This window comes from Triplophysa rosa, linkage group LG23 (genome assembly GCF_024868665.1).
Source record: "Triplophysa rosa linkage group LG23, Trosa_1v2, whole genome shotgun sequence".
In the NCBI taxonomy this organism is placed as follows: Eukaryota; Metazoa; Chordata; class Actinopteri; order Cypriniformes; family Nemacheilidae; genus Triplophysa; species Triplophysa rosa.
Genome location: NC_079912.1, coordinates 16,226,621 through 16,242,802, shown reverse-complemented (window position 1 = coordinate 16,242,802; position 16,182 = coordinate 16,226,621). Strand labels below are relative to the sequence as shown.

The window sequence follows — 16,182 nt, the reverse complement described above, 5'->3', positions numbered from 1 at the left end:
AACACTTTCTACTTATCTATGGCTGAGAATAAGCTACTTTTTAATGTTTTTTTTAATATCAGTTAAATATAAGTTTAAATAGAACCAAGACATCAATATATCCAAACATCTTTTAATCCCCAAATTCTTTTCTGCAAATACAACGCTTTAACGTATGCATTTTACCAGTTAGTGTCCTTTGAGTATCGAGCCCATAACCTTGGCAACATCCTCTACCTCTTGAGTTATGTTCAAAAATATTAACCTCATCACATCCACAAATCTAGATTACCACACATGAAAATGATGTGCTATAAAACTTGATGTATTTACTGTACGCAAAGTGTTTGTATCTCACAAACAAGTCAACAGCAGAGGAGTGCGAACTGCACTGTTTGTTTAAGTTTAGATGTGACTGACGGTGTGAGGCTGTTGAGATTGGCTAGCAACAACTGATGACTCTCTCTGTAGTGCGAGTCACTTAGGCCCGCGGGTTAAGGCACGCGTGATGTACTCAGTCAGCAAGGCGCCCATTAAACTGGTCGGGTCGGCTTTTAAACACTCTCTTTCAAGGATTAGACATAACCATCCATAAAATTCCACATTTTCATCAGTCTAGCCTGCAGCCGAATGAATGTTCAATCCACGTTGGCTGTGATCTTCCACAATACCCGTCAATCAGGTGATTTCCACAAACACAGAGAAGGTCTTTATTGTAGTGTGAATTTATCCCTTCAACATCAAAGATTAAAGGTTTCAAATGTTAAATGTCCTTTTGCTAAAAGTACACCGTCTGGAATGTTTAGTCATTCTACAAAACACCTAATAGGAAAATCCCTCGACAACCACCTGGGAAAGTGAAAGGTAAGACAGGCTCTGAAACTTAAACTTTCACGTAAGCCGCTCTGAAACGTGAGTCACTGTGTCCTTTTCACATTTAGGGCTAGATTTTCAAATGCACAGAAATATCATGAAAGAGGATGAAAAGATGTTATCTCAGCTCTCTTTACAGGCATGTTAAAACACAACCTATTTGTCATCTGATTACACAGCTGGAGAACTTTCCTGTGAAAGTGCTTCGGTTTTCTATTCGTTGTGATAATAAACATGACCGAGACACTATATTTTCACATCAATTTAAACAAATTACACATACTGTAAAGCAAAAAAGGGGTGCATTAGCATGGTTAAAAAATGTCTACATGACGGACACTTTACTACGACAGGCCACATATTTGTAAAAAAAAGATACAGAAAACTTTGTTGAAGACATTCTAATCTTTGTGCAGCAACAATAGCTGAAAAGTCAATAGCACTTCCACAAACCCTGTGAGGAAAGAACGCTTTAACAGTTATAATTGTGCCCTTGAGGAAGACATTTTATTGTTTATTCAAATGAAAAAAAAATCTTGCTAAACTAGGAATTAGTCACAAAGATAACTTGGTACCAGAACTTCAGTGGATTTATGAGACAAAATCTTGAGGGCAAAAGGGAAACTCCATACTGCCTCAACACCCTTAGGAAAATGAAGCCTGGTTTTACTAGTAACTATAGTTTAAATGTGGTATTTGTATTAAACATGTGGTTACTATGCTTTTATCATTCTCTCGCTACATGAACTTAATTCATTTTCATAAGGGATAGAAGCTATAATGAAACAAATGAACGGCGCAACACGATATTCTCGGAAACTTCCATCGCAAGATACTTCAGTAATAATGTAACCGTTCCAAGCAAATTTTTCCTTGACAACTGCCTGTCTAAACCCGTCTCTAAACAGACTGCTCCCTCGAAAAAACAACCAGAATTCCAAATGTTTACTAGGGGTTTACTTTCACAATATTACAAAGAGAAATAGTAAAAAAAAAACATTTGCCTTCAAGCATTTAAGTTCCTGGGGTATTTCAACTCCTTGCGTACTGACTGTGTTGAAAGCCTCGTATTTTGCAACGCTTATGACTGAAGGCGATCTGTTACAGAGTAAACACGCGCTAGCAAAAAACCTCACCTCGATTTTTTCGACTTGCTTTCTTTTTTATTGAGGACTCCCGGTACGCAGTTGGTGAGCTCGGTCCAGTCGGCGTGTAACCCGCAACTCCAGCCGGTAGAGAACCGCGAAAAAAGCCAAGTCTCCTTTCGGTTCGGTCGGTAGCAAGTACACTTTTTCTGTCCCGGTCTACAATCACACGGAAGCTCCAGGCGAACATTTTGGACCAGGTGCCTTCCGAAGGTGGTCCCGCCGGTCTTCTGGATGTGGAGAAACACGATCACGTCTTCTCCTTTGATTTCGAAATCTATATTGCGTTCGAGATCTCTAATAGGGAAGTAGTACTTTTTCACATAGTGCGGATCCGGACTGGGAAAAATTGTCATATCTTCCTCGCCGAGAAGGTATCCATGCGGGGAGCCGAAGTTTATCACCCCGGGCGCCACGTACTGATACAGTATCAGCATGAAAAGCGAAGATCCCACGACGATCAACAGAAATTTACTGGTCCTTTCAATCATGTTCCTTTCCGTGTCGTACATTTGTTATCATTTCACAGACGACAACAAGGGTTTGCTTTCTCGTCTCTCCCCATACAGATCATCATAGGCAGCGAGGTCTAGGTCCACTTAAAGAGTTCAAGATGGTATACATTGTAACATGTTCCAGGTCTACTAAGAGTTCAACGTCAGATACATTGTTACAAGTATCGATATTCTTTGTCAGATCTGTAAACGCGGATCCACTGTATCAACATTGCACTCGTGCGTTCTTGGTCCAACCCTGTCTAAAATCCATATCAAATCCGTTCACGGGACTTTTATACAGCTCAACTGTCCGCGAACCTTGAGTTGTTAAGTCTTCAGTGTTGGTCAGAAAATGCCTCCCTTGTCTCATATAATTATTAAACAGCGACGAGAGCGACACCCACTTTCCCTCACTCGCGCCCGCACTAACACACACATCAAGCTCGTACAAGTACAGGAACGGGCTGTAAATTCTTAGTTTGGAGGTCACGCCGGCAGTGTAATTTAGAGACGCGTTCGCTTTTGCACCATTACGTTGTTTATTGCGCATAATTATTATTCTCGAAATCAATGAGTCTAATTTACTGCAACAATTATATTAACCATATTGTCTTGATTTGAAGAATGATGTTTAGGTGGGCAAATAAACATTAGCCTCTTAATATAATAAGCATCTTAATTTATGGACCAAGTAACAAAAAAGTGTCAGGCTACAACAATGGATTTGCACGATTTAATTTTTTTTCTCACTTGATGCCATTCATGGCCTACTGTCCACAATGATCGATTTCGACATAGCCTAAAGCTTGAACCAAAAGATCAAACCTATAGTAATTGATGAGATTTTAGAGTTACCACCGCGAATCCTTGGAGAACCGATAGGGGGCGACCCGAAAGAGTATGAAGCCTTGCATGTGCATGAGATTTGACATATGAATTTATTATTTTCCTACTGTGCAGGGATTTTGTAAATACGAATACCTGGCATACAATAATTTAATTATATGCATTTTATGTAAATATTATATGATAAATGAATAAACTAAACGTACTGTGTTGTTTATGTCACAGATCAATTATGGTATGGATTCTTTCATTATTGCCCAGTTTCATAGACAAGGCTTAAAGGGATACTTCACCCAAAAATTCTGTCATCATTTACTCACTTCCGAGTTGTTCCAAATATGTATAAATGTCTTTGTTCTGATGAACACAGAGAAAGAGATTTGGAAGAATGCTTATAACCAGACAGACTTTTCCCCCCATTGACTCATGAAAAATACAATGGTATAGTCAAAAGTGCCCCAGAACTGTTTGCTGTCCTACATTCTTCAAAATGTCTTCTTTTAGTAAGTAATTTTTCCTACTATGGGAGTCAATAGGGGAAAGATCTGTTTCAGAATCAGAAAGAGCTTTATTGCCAAGTGTGCTTGGACACACAAGGAATTTGTCTTAGTGCAGAAGCTTCCAGTGCACATACAGGTTAAAAAAGTGACAAGGCACAGGTAACAAAAAGGAAAAACTAAATGTGTGAGAGATGATAAACATTTGACAAAGGACAATATTAGACAAAAGGACAATAGGCAGTATATTGTATGTACAGATGTGCTATATACAAATTATACTGCGTTATATACAAGTATGCAGGGGAATGTGGATAGCTGAATATTATATCAATAACATATGTATAATAAATATAAGTATATACGTAGTTGTGTATTTCACATGGTTATAAGCATTCTTCCAAATATCTTTCTCTGTGTTCATCAGAACAAAGAAATGTATACAGATTTATACAGAATTTTTGGATGAAGTATCCCTTTAAGACTAGTCCCAGACTAAAATGTATGATTGAGCTGTCTGAAATTAAAATAACTAGCCCTGAAATATCTTAAAATATATCAGTGCCATTGTTTTGTCTCAAGATGCACACCAGTAATGTTTTTTTCTAAAGCATTTTAATAAAAGCTATACTTAAATAAACTAATTTACCTAAGGCATAGTCCTGGTTTAAGCTAAGCCTTGTCTGTGAAACGGGCCTATGTGTTCTATTTATTTTTTCAAAACAGATGAGCTATATGGATCAAAGCACAACTAAATGTAAGGTTTTGTAAAAGCCAAAGCCTAAGAAACGTCTGTCGAATTTAAGCCCAAGTCAAACTATATAAAAGCTTTTAATTGTTTCATTTTAAACCACGGCATGACAGACAAAAAGGCTTAGAAACATACCTTACATTGTTTTTGAATGTTGTGATTCTGGGGAAAACCACACACGTACTAAATAACTAAGTGACTTCCAGTAAAACCTGCTTTGCCCTGAATAATTTCTCACACTGCAATAAAGCCATTTATTTGTGTTCCAATCGTCACTCCCAAATTTCAGTAGGAAGCAAGTGACCTTGACCCCTTTTAGCTCAATCACCAATGATAAAATATAGTAAATTAACAATGCATACATGGTAAACATCCATTTTTATGTCAGTTTGGCTATAGAGTGTATCACTTGACCCTGAGCGTGTTGATAATACAGGGGCAAACTCTCTCTTTTTCCACTTCAATAAAGCGATCGACAATGTTTTATATATGATAGAGTCCATTAGTCTAATAAGTGAAATGAATTCAAACAGAAGTCATAGCGGCATTTTTATGTTGTTGAATCATGCTAAACAGAAGACGTGAAATGTTTTAGCCACTATTACAAAGTACGTTAAAATGTATACTAATTTGTTTTTTCAAACATATTGAGTGTATTTTAAAATAATGCATGAGAGATAGAGAATTTACCAGGTATCTGTAGTAGTAACACCATTTAAGAAAATGGCTTCTATCCTGACAGATAATAACTTATATTGATTTTGAAAACTACATTCATCTTCAATCTCCAGACAGATAATAACTGTTAATTGGATTTCCATAATCGACGAATGAAGTCATAGGATGTCTAGCGGGCTGAACTCAACTAACCCCCACAAAGTGAAAATTATATTTCTTTCTTCTTCCCTTAAAGAACTTTTTTTCTTAAAGAGTACATTCCTCAATATTTTTAAGGGCTTATTTTGGTTTATGGAGTGTCCGACAACAAGTTTATGTACATACATGATGTAAAAATACTATTATTTCGTAATAATAAGCAGTTTTTATTACCTTACTTCTTGACTGACTCTCAAATGATTCGTTCCGCGATTCATCTGTGTAATCTCCGCCCTTGCGCCAGCGTAGTCTGATCTGATTGGTCAGATAGTGTAGTCTGCTGTGATTGGTCAGATGGTCTAGTCTGCTGTGATTGGCCAAACGCGTTCAGCATGTGTCGCAAATGGACCGCCTATCATTACTGCTGTATTACGGTTTGCAGGTGGTTGGATATTAACAGTGTATAGAGAGAGATGGCGTCGATTTTACCTTACCAGTTCGAGCCCGAGTCTGACGAATCATTCTTTAATCCTTATACAGATGCCAGTAAGAAAAAGGACTGTTTTAGACACTTCTCTTGTAACAGTTAGTTATCACGGCATACAGTGTACGGTGTCCGTATCTTCAGATGTTATTATAACTATAGTACACCACGCAGTTCTTGAAATAAAGACTTTGCGAGTTAATATGGTTGAACACTTACATTAGCGCAACGAGTTTATAGCTAACGTTAGGTAAACAAACAGTAACAACCCCAAAAATAACGGTAACGTTAGCTAAACACAGACATGAGATAACGTCACACAAATTTAATTTTAAGTAAAGACAAAAATAAAGAGTCACACTTACAGGTTGTGATTCGGTGGAGCTTACAGGTCCAAATAAAGTTGGTATTGCAACATCTTTTAAGGAAAGACGTTTAATGTATCCTGCAGTAAAGGCGCCAAGATTGATGAAGTAATCTTCGGTAAAATGACGCGCGCAAAGTAAAACGTTCGGTTTATACTCCTTTGGTGTCGTTTGAAAAATAAATAGTAACCATTTTTTCCTCAGAAGTTCTTCCTTTGGTAGTGAAAATAAGACTGACTTAGTTTCACTACATAGAACACAGCTTCTCTTAGACATGATGCACACGTCACGAACGAGCTAGTACAGTGTTTGGGGAGGAGAGAGTTAAGTTTTCGCAGTCAGTAGGCGGGGATTTTTCTAGTGACGTAGGTACATTGTGGTTAAAGATTCGGACAGGTCATGGCTTGTTCGCGTGATTCAGAGTCGATTACCTTTTTTATAAGCTAATAACTTTGTTATTCGTTCACCTTCGGATTTACAACTTGGCAGATTGCTTACATTCAAACACGGCAAAATTAAACACTTCATGAAATGTATTTTTTATGATCTCGAGGAATGTACTCTTTAATGCTATTGGAGAACTTTTCAGCTATAGCTTCCTCACCTTTATTCCATCTGTGTTCTTGTGGCTCAACTGGTTCAGCATTGAACTAGCTAAACCTTTCAATCTTTGGGGGACACACACTGAAAAAAAACCTTTGTTTATGTTAGTTTGAACATAAGTGTCTGCCAAATGTAAATTCTTTATTTTATCAACCCAGTAAACAATTATTTTAACAAAGTTTAGGAGCTTAAAGTACCAGAAGGGTCTGCAATTGTCGACTGGTATAGTTTGTGTTGGATAGAACATTGTCTGAGTGTCCCTGGCATTAACCTTAGTTATACACCTTCAGGGGCGAAAGCATTGAAGCAGAAAAGTGGTTCAAGTTCCTATAATGAGCAAGCACACCGAAACCCAACCCCAAGTTAAACTGCATTTAATTATTCTCTTTATTGACCAGTGAGTTTCGAGTCCAACCAATTGAGAGATAATCACTGTAGAAAATCCAGGCCAACAGCAACGGGGAAGAACTGTCTGCACCATATGTCTGGTGCCACATTTGAACTGTTTTTTAATCAATATGCTTCACTGTACCACAGATGGTTTGCATTTATTGGTTCAAACGAGAAAATGTTTCAAGTAAATCTGTAGTACTAAAACTGTGGAATGCGTGTTTTGCATGTTTAATTGCTCTTGCTGTTATTTATTAGTCGATCAAATGACACATTTACCAGCACGTAGTGTTAGATCACACAAACAAACACTCTCTTTAATGCAAAACAGAACTGAAGGATTAAACTGTAGTCATCAACACAGATTCGAAAAAGACTTACAATGACCAATATGTCTACAGCGTTTATTCATTTTATGTTAATTTCAACATGAATGCATTTATAAATCTATCATTGAACAAAACATGGAATATGTAACACTTTTACAAAAGCATAAGGTAATGCATGGTTAACATCAACTAACAGTGAGAAGTATCCATGTTTACAGTATTTATTAATAGCTGTTATATTTGACATCAGCTCAGTCATCTTTAGACTAAATTACATAGAACATAGAAACCATAGAACATAGAAACCGATTACCATCCTATAGACAATTAGTTTACAATTATTAGCCAATATTAGCCTACTAATGTACTGTACATCCCATCATTTTCTTAATATAAACAGCACTTATTAGTACAACAAAAAGTAAATATTTTCGACATGTATACGTTATTGAGAAAACTGCAATAATACTATTGTAAAACAATGTATTCTATATTTTCTATATATTAAAAACTACATCTTCCTATATACAGTACATGCAAAGCTGCTTTGCAACCATGCAAAACTGTGAAAAGTGCTGTAGAAATACAATTGAATTGAATTAAATTGGCAAAACAGTTGTTCATCGTTTTTCAGGTTAGTTCATTGTGCTAACTAATGTTAACATACACGATGTTTGATTTTAAAACTGTATTTGTAAATGTTGCTGAGATTAATTAATACTGTACATGTATTGTTTATTGTTAGTTCATGTTAGCTAATGTAGTTAAAGGTCCAGTGTGTGAATTTTAGCGCCATCTAGCGGTGAGATTGCAAGCAACGGCTCACTCCACCACTCACCCCTCCCTTTCGAAGCACTGCGGTGGCTAACACAGCACTAAGATGTCGTCACGTTTTTGCTTCTTTGCCGAAGGAGATAACGTATTTCTGAAACACGCTCTGTAGAACAGTTTGTCCGTTTAGGGCTACTGTAGAAACAACATGGTGAATTCCATGTCAGGGGACCTGCGGTGTATGTAGATAGAAATAGCTCATTCTAAGGTAATAACAACATAATGCTAAGGTCTTTATACACCTTTGAAGACATAGTTATTATATTTCATTTCTGTCAATAGATCCTTCATAAACACAGCACTTTTAACAAAGGGTACCTTATTGAAAGGGTTATATAATCTTATATAAAAATTATATAAAATGATGTGATGATGTGCTATATGTTTCTTCAACACATCTGCACACAAATGAACTTTAGACCAAATGTAGAAGGAGCGTGCAAGCATTCACTGTATGTTGCTTTTGGCTGCAGAAGTGATATAAAAAAGAAAAAAAAAGAATTCACAGAACAGGAAACACATCCTGTATCACTGCATTTTGCAGCCGCTGACTGATTGATGCTGTGCGTGTCATTGGGAGTGTGACATGATGTGACACTTGTTTGGAACCATGTTGCTTAATTGGTTCATTTTGTCACACTTAGTGAGGTCACGTGCAGCTGTTTACAAGGCTATGTGCAGATAATAAAGTGCTTTAGTCATTACAATTTTATGAATCATTTTTAACCTTAACCATTTTAATACCAGAAACGAGCTACTTTGTGTCTTAATATCGCTATGGTTTAATAGCACGCATTCAAATGTGACAGAAAGGTTTGAAGAAATAGCTCACCCACCACCTAAAAATATATATTTTTTGTAATTGTGTAGCTTGACAGCCTCAGTCCGCATGTATTTTCCTTCTCATGTTATGAAAGAGAGTGGCCAGAATATTTTTTTAAAGTGCCTATTGTTTTTTACAGAGCAAAGGAAGTCACATGGGTTTCTCATTTCAGGAAAAGTCTAGACCGTGTATAGATTAACCTACAATAAGAAACAAGGCCAGCAACATTACACACCTGAAAAAGAAACTATTGCCAAGCCAGTAAAGTGTAATTAATTATCTTCAAAAACAGAGCCTCATTTTATGGTCTGTCAATGGTTAAGCAAGTCTTCTTATTAAGCAGACACATAAGTCCTTTCAGGGTAAATCATATTGTGAAGAAAATGTGTGTGTTTATGTAAAAGCACATTTTAACGTTCAAACATTATAACACTTGTTCACAACAAGCAAGATTAAATATCAACTAAACACTGTAAACAGTTTCTTTTAATTCTTCTTGCAACTCAAACCAGTTTTGTTAATTAAAACCATTACTGCACAATTTTTCTGGCAGAAATGACTAAACAAGCACCAGAACTACTTCATTTAACCCTTAATAAATTATCACAATCCAAGATCATTAACAAAACCGACACTGTTTAAGTGAGACTACATTTGAAAGTTCAGAGCTGAGCATAGCACTTTAACAAAATGAGAATCTTAAGTGGACTTTCATTGCAGTCGTAGCGTTACAAATGTTCCACGATATTTCCCAGCGAGATTAGTTTGGTCATTTAATGTGACAAATGAAAAAGTACGTCCGTTTGATTCAACATGCCCGACTGCTGATGCTGCTAAATGAGCTTTTAAAATGCTATAAAATGCTGTGAGTACTAAAGACGCCGTGTCCAGCGTATCAGGGTGAAAATTATTCATTTGCTTGAGGCCACAAATTCTACGCAGCAGAATAACTCCCTGCATATTTCCATGTCGCTGAGTTTCTGTGAGTTCACCTTTGAAGCACAAAGAACTGACGTCAGAGACAGAGGCAGCTGCACAGCAAAATTAGATTAGACAAAGCCACACGCCTCCCAAAGACAAGGTGGCTTGTCGGAGCGCCACGTTGTTAAATTCAGACGTTCCATCATGACCTTCAACCACACCAACTTGGAGATAATGAAATAACATCCTTCCTTTTAAAAGTTGTACAAACACAACAGGAGACCGGGCCTGCAAAAATGCTTTCAACAACCTTGTCGGACACCATGCAGAGTACTTTGGTGCTTTAATTATTACTCTTGTAGACTTTCTAAGACATATGGCCTTTTCATTTAAAGGTTAAGCAATTCTTTTTAATGTGTAAAAACCTTCTCCTATCCCAGTGTATAGGAAAATGTGTCATTTATGCGCTATTTGCATCACCGTAATTTCACATATCATGACTGGGAAGGTGTTTTTAACATGGAAAACATTACATACATCAGCTTTAAATGTGCAGAGACAACTATAAGCAAACCATTTTGATGCTGACTTTTTGGAAAATGTAAATAATGTGGCACTGTGGAGCTTTAAAAAATGTGCTTGGTTCGCGTGAGCAGTCTGACGTGACAATTTACATGAACAAATAAAATCATGCATGGGTTTCTTGGCCAGTGAGAGACATGGGCATTGTTTAGGCAACCTGTTTGGAAAATATGAGTTATGCTGGGAAATTGTATATTAACTTACTTAATTTGAAAAAATAATTTTACTGTTCACTTCACTGTATACTTGTGCCAATGTGGAAAAATTAATTAAAAAAAATTGTGAAAAAGAAAAAAACTTTGAATCATGGAACGAGAAACATGTCAAACAATAAGATTGTCGTGACTTTTCACAAAGGAGACGGAACTCAAGTGCAGGTAAATGGATCATTTATTGAATAGTCCACCAAGAAGAGATTAACAGTCCTCCAGACACCACTGAACCAGCCCGCAGAAACCACGGGAGTCAGGGGAAACTACTGATCGGGAAACGGCTACAGGTGTGTGAGTGATATGAAACCGGTGAGGGAAAACCCTGACAGGGAGACACGGGGGCGCGGCGAGTGACGTGGAGAGCTGTCAAACGGTACTCCATGTGTTCGACAAAACAAACATACATACACAAGACACAACCCCCAAGGTGACCGGGATCACGACAAAGATGCTGTACACTTATGTTACATGACCTTACCACGGTGCGTAAAAAAGGAGAAAATCATAAAATTGGACATGTCAACATAATCTTACAGCAAAAACTTAACTATTTGGCTAATTTTGGTCAAACTATTTGCCAAGTTAGGGTTGGGGGCGGGGTTAGGGGATTCAGCATTGCTTTTCTCTAGTAATCGTACGTTTTTGTACAATTCACAACGTACGAACTATTCATATGAAATAAGACACCTCGTAAAATAGTTATGAATTCCTGTGAGATCAGGTCGGACAAATCGCTACTTTCCTTCTAAAACCTCGCATCTTCATTTTTTTGTGTGTTTTTCATTTTTGCCTTATATCATTATTATTAATCACCCTTTATGTTTGTGCCTGCCTGGGTTTTGCAAATATCTAATCAATAAAAAGAATTAAGAAGTACTTGTGAAATATATATATATTACTGAGGCCATATATATTTTTTATTTTTTATGTGGATGTTTATTTTTTCCTTTTTTGTTGATTGGAAGTATTTAAATGTTTTTTTTTGTCATAATGTGTGCAACTGCCTTTTGTAAAGAATGTTATTTCTGTGGCAAAAAAGCAATAAACACATTAAAAAACATGCTTTTCAACTTTCACAACACAGTATTTAATCATTTAAAGGGATGGTTCACCTCCCAAAAAAAATTCTGTCATCCTCATGTTGTTCAAAACCGGTAGCCTATCAACGTCTTTGTTCTGCTGAACACATAGGAAGATATTTGGAAGAATGTCAGTAACCAAACAGATCTCTGCCAATGACTGTAAATGATGGCAGAATTTGCATTTTTGGGTGAACTATCCCTTTAAAAGTACAGTGTTTTTTCTATTTCACGAAAAATAGCAAATTTGGACATCCAAGGTTTCGGAAGGACATTAAGGCTTTTAAAAACAAAAGCTGTTTTGTGGTCTCATCCCGATGCTAACGCGATAAGGTTTCGGAAGGACATTAAGGCTTTTAAAAACAAAAGCTGTTTTGTGGTCTCATCCCGATGCTAACGCGATAACATTGTGAAGGGTGTCTCTTCACCAGGTGTAGATCATCTCTGACCCCTGAAGCCTGTGAGATTGGTAGACCCACACCTGTGCAGGTTCTCATCTGCTCTTCTCATAGCCAATCAGACCCCTCTCCATGTGTGAGATCTCACATATGTCCACCAGGCTCCGAAGGTGCCCTCTATCAGAAATAACTGCATTATTTCACCATCTCTCTCTCTCTCTGTCTGAAGGACAAAGTAGATTCTTAATACAACATCTCATAAAGTTAAGCATATGACCCCATTGGCTGTCCATTGGTTGACCTCATCACAATACCCTGGTGTCTGGTACCCCTCTTCAGTCCAACAGGTCTGCATATGCACAGCTACCAAAGTGCCAAAGTGCTCAATGTGTTTCTGAGGTGCAGAATTGATCATGCCTGTAAAATGAAGATTAAAGCCATCTGTGCAAAACAACAGCTCTGAAGAACAACACCGGTCAACCTTGTGCTTCTATTTAGATCATCTGTTACAGCAAGTAAAGACATGCCTGGCCAAACTGTGGATCATCAAATTCATTAAAGGGACACATTTGAATAGAGAAACAATTATGTTTCATTTTATTGTTACTGCTTATATTGACTACTGCATAAAACTAAAACACTGTACTCTTTACAAACATTACAAAGAAAGAAAAATCACAACACAAATGTTAAACACAAAGCTATCCTGCTGTCTCACAGATGTCAGAGCGCAACATGTACAGCCACCCATCTTTATGACTAATACAGTATCAGTACGATAGTCTCTGAGTATATACCAGGCTCTGAAATGACAGGCATCTGACAGCTAAGACCAAGCTGATCATAGGGTTTGCATGACAGGTTAAAGACAGCATGAACCCTCCCGCAGAGCTGCAATGAGTGTCTCGCCAAGAACGATCCCTCTATGCTGATCAGCCCCAGTGTTATCAACAAACAAACAAGAAATGATTCAGATTTTCTTTAACATTGCTAACCGGCATTCCTCCTCCATTAGCCAAAGCATCTCTATCCAGCCGACACGGACCTCAAACTAATGAACTGAGAAAATGTGCTAAACACATTTACATTTTACAAAATGAGCCCTGGGGAAAATGAGCAGTCTGCTTTAAACACAATGAGTCATATTAAAGCAAGCGGCGCATTGAAAAGGTAATCAATGCCTCCCCAAAGCCCGGCTACTTTTTTAACTCAGCGGTTGCTCATTTTATATGTTAATAAGCTCCAGATGCAATAATTGCTGGGTTAATTAAATGTTACATTCAAGGGGCCACAGTGAAGTGTTTCCTGATTACAATATAAGAAAAGCGGACATTTAGGAGACCGAAAAGAGAGAGTTAATGGGTAAAGACAATGTGGGCCCGATGTACACCCCAACAGAGTGGTTGATAAAATGCCAAGAATACATTTTAGACAAAGAGTGTATACTTTGAAGTTGCTAAAATGTAACCTAGTAAAAATATATGTTATGTATATGTAGTATTATAAGTGACCCAAAATGTGCATAAATTACAAACTTTAGCTTTAAGCAACCGTTACGCATATAATTGCTTTCTGCAAGGTTTAAAGCAACACTATTGAACTTTTGCTCAAGGGTTCCCCCATGTGGTTGATAAGTGCAATTGTCTGTTACCAGTGTTGTAAACAATGTTGCTGTATAAGCTTCTCCATGGGCAGTGCAATACACGTGAATTTGTTTACTAAGCTGATGGAACCGGCCAATGCAGAAACGGTTGGAAACCATGTCGCGCTCTTCCTCAGGCAGGGGATGGGCGGGGCTGTTAGTACCTACCCAAACACAGAACTTACACGCTGCGTCTACTTCCATACTATATAGTAGGCGAAAATGAGTATGAGTCATGAATAGTATGTAAGAAACCTCAGTATGCAAAAAACAGCAAGCGAGAAATACCCGGACGGTCTACTACTTCCACCGAGATTCGTGAGTGTGGATCGGATGGACACTTCTCTATCCCATGATGCAACGGGAGCTGAACAATGGTTAAATTTCAAAAGTAAATCAAATAAATATCGCGGTAATGAATTTCTTGTGACTAAATTGTTTTTAATCAACGTTCACGTATAGGTTGTTGTGAATACGTCATAGGTCAAAGAGCATACGAGTCACATGACCATAAAACATGGCGGACGCAGTATGTCCGCCAAATGTATTCATACTACTCCCACTCATACTATATAGAACGTTCTGTTTTAACGGCCGATAGGTAGGTACTTATTCAAATTCAGTACGTACTGTCACAGATTCTGGATGCAGAGTGTGGTTGTAGCCGCTATGAGGCTGCTCAGATAGCAGCGGCAGTAGAATTCGTCCGGTTAAGAGTTGTTCTACCACTTAAATTATTTTAAGGTCGAAAAACTACAATGTGTTAATTTAAAAGGGATATTGGATTTGGAGAGCTAAAAAAGTGAACGAGGCATAAAATAGGACAGTGCTGCTCATCTGTAAGGGCACACCTGTATGTCTGGACCCCTCTGCAGCCCACCCATGAGTCAAGGTTCAGAGTGTGTGTTCTCAAGGCCTATACTTGGAAACATGACAGACGGAAACCGACCTGTGAGTCCTTGGAGACCATTCACACAGGATTGATGGGTAAGTACAGTTCACTCTCATCAGTTCAGTCCATCTGTTCTCACAAGCTGCGTTCTGATTCACGGGATGTCTACATAGTGTTCACTACTCCCTGTACACTGAGCAGGGGATATAGAAGTTTGTTTTATAAAATAAAAGATTTAGAATGTCCAGCAAGTCTGTATGTATTGTGACTATTCCATTCCAGTGTTTGTTGAATTTCAACAAAATCAAACCTCAGGAGTGACAAAGTCATCCAACAGCAATGTGAAAGAACGACAGCATGACAAGACACATGAAAACTGAAATAAAAATCGAGGTTATCACATGAAAAATAATTGGAGAACTTTTCCTAAATACATGTAAAAAGATTCCTGTTGTATTACATTAAAGTAAATATGAACTTGTTTTCTTTGCAGTATTTGAGGTCTGAAAAAATACAGAGCATCTTTTCTGTTATTTAGACCCGTTTCTCAAGTTTTCATTTTCTGCAAATAAATGCAAATACTGTAGAAACAATATTTTTATTTGGAATTTTCGAGAAATATTGTTAGAAGTTCACAGAACGACACAAAACTGTTCATTTGACCTAAACATATATTATAAACAGTAAATTTTGAAATCTGAAAAACGATGTTTGAAATGGTCTCTTACTTTTTTTCCGCAACTGTATATTGCAATACAGTGTCTCATCCTGGTCGGGTAAAAGGTTGCATTAAGTTCTGGCATAAAATTATTAACAGGAAAAGTTGATAAAGCTGATAAAAGATGCACAGTATGTGAGCTATTCTCTGGTAGTCTATTTTTATCTCTGTGATTTAATTTGCTAATGTCAGCATATCGGTCATTCTGTGACTTCAATCACATTTTTATCTAAATTACAATTCCTGAAAAAGTTACAGCTCCATATTATTTGCTTACCAAGGACAAGTTACATTTGGATATTTCAAACCCTGATTCCACATACTGTACATCCAGGACATTGGAGTAGAGCAACATGAATTATATTGAGTCACATGGGGGAAAATTAGTGAGATATTTATTATTGTTATGTATGCAGTATCTTGCTGCATTAGAATGACAGAATTCAGTGCTGTTCTCTCTGTTTGGGCTGCAGTAAAAACTCACTTTCATCATCTTTAACAAGACAGAT

The 16,182-nt window shown here is 37.4% G+C and overlaps 2 protein-coding genes across 2 annotated transcripts in view; both read right to left on the bottom strand.

Moving 5' to 3' along the window:
- hs6st1b (heparan sulfate 6-O-sulfotransferase 1b) overlaps positions 1–2,911 on the bottom strand; it is a 51,094-nt gene extending 48,183 nt beyond the window's left edge. The window contains exon 1 of the mRNA XM_057322467.1: positions 1,989–2,911. Within this exon, the coding sequence (XP_057178450.1) occupies positions 1,989–2,509 (521 nt within the window). The 5' untranslated portion in view covers positions 2,510–2,911. The remainder of the gene's footprint in view (positions 1–1,988) is intronic.
- LOC130546923 (uncharacterized) overlaps positions 1–16,182 on the bottom strand; it is a 79,361-nt gene that overhangs the window by 26,136 nt on the left and 37,043 nt on the right. The gene's annotated exons all lie outside the window — the stretch shown is intronic.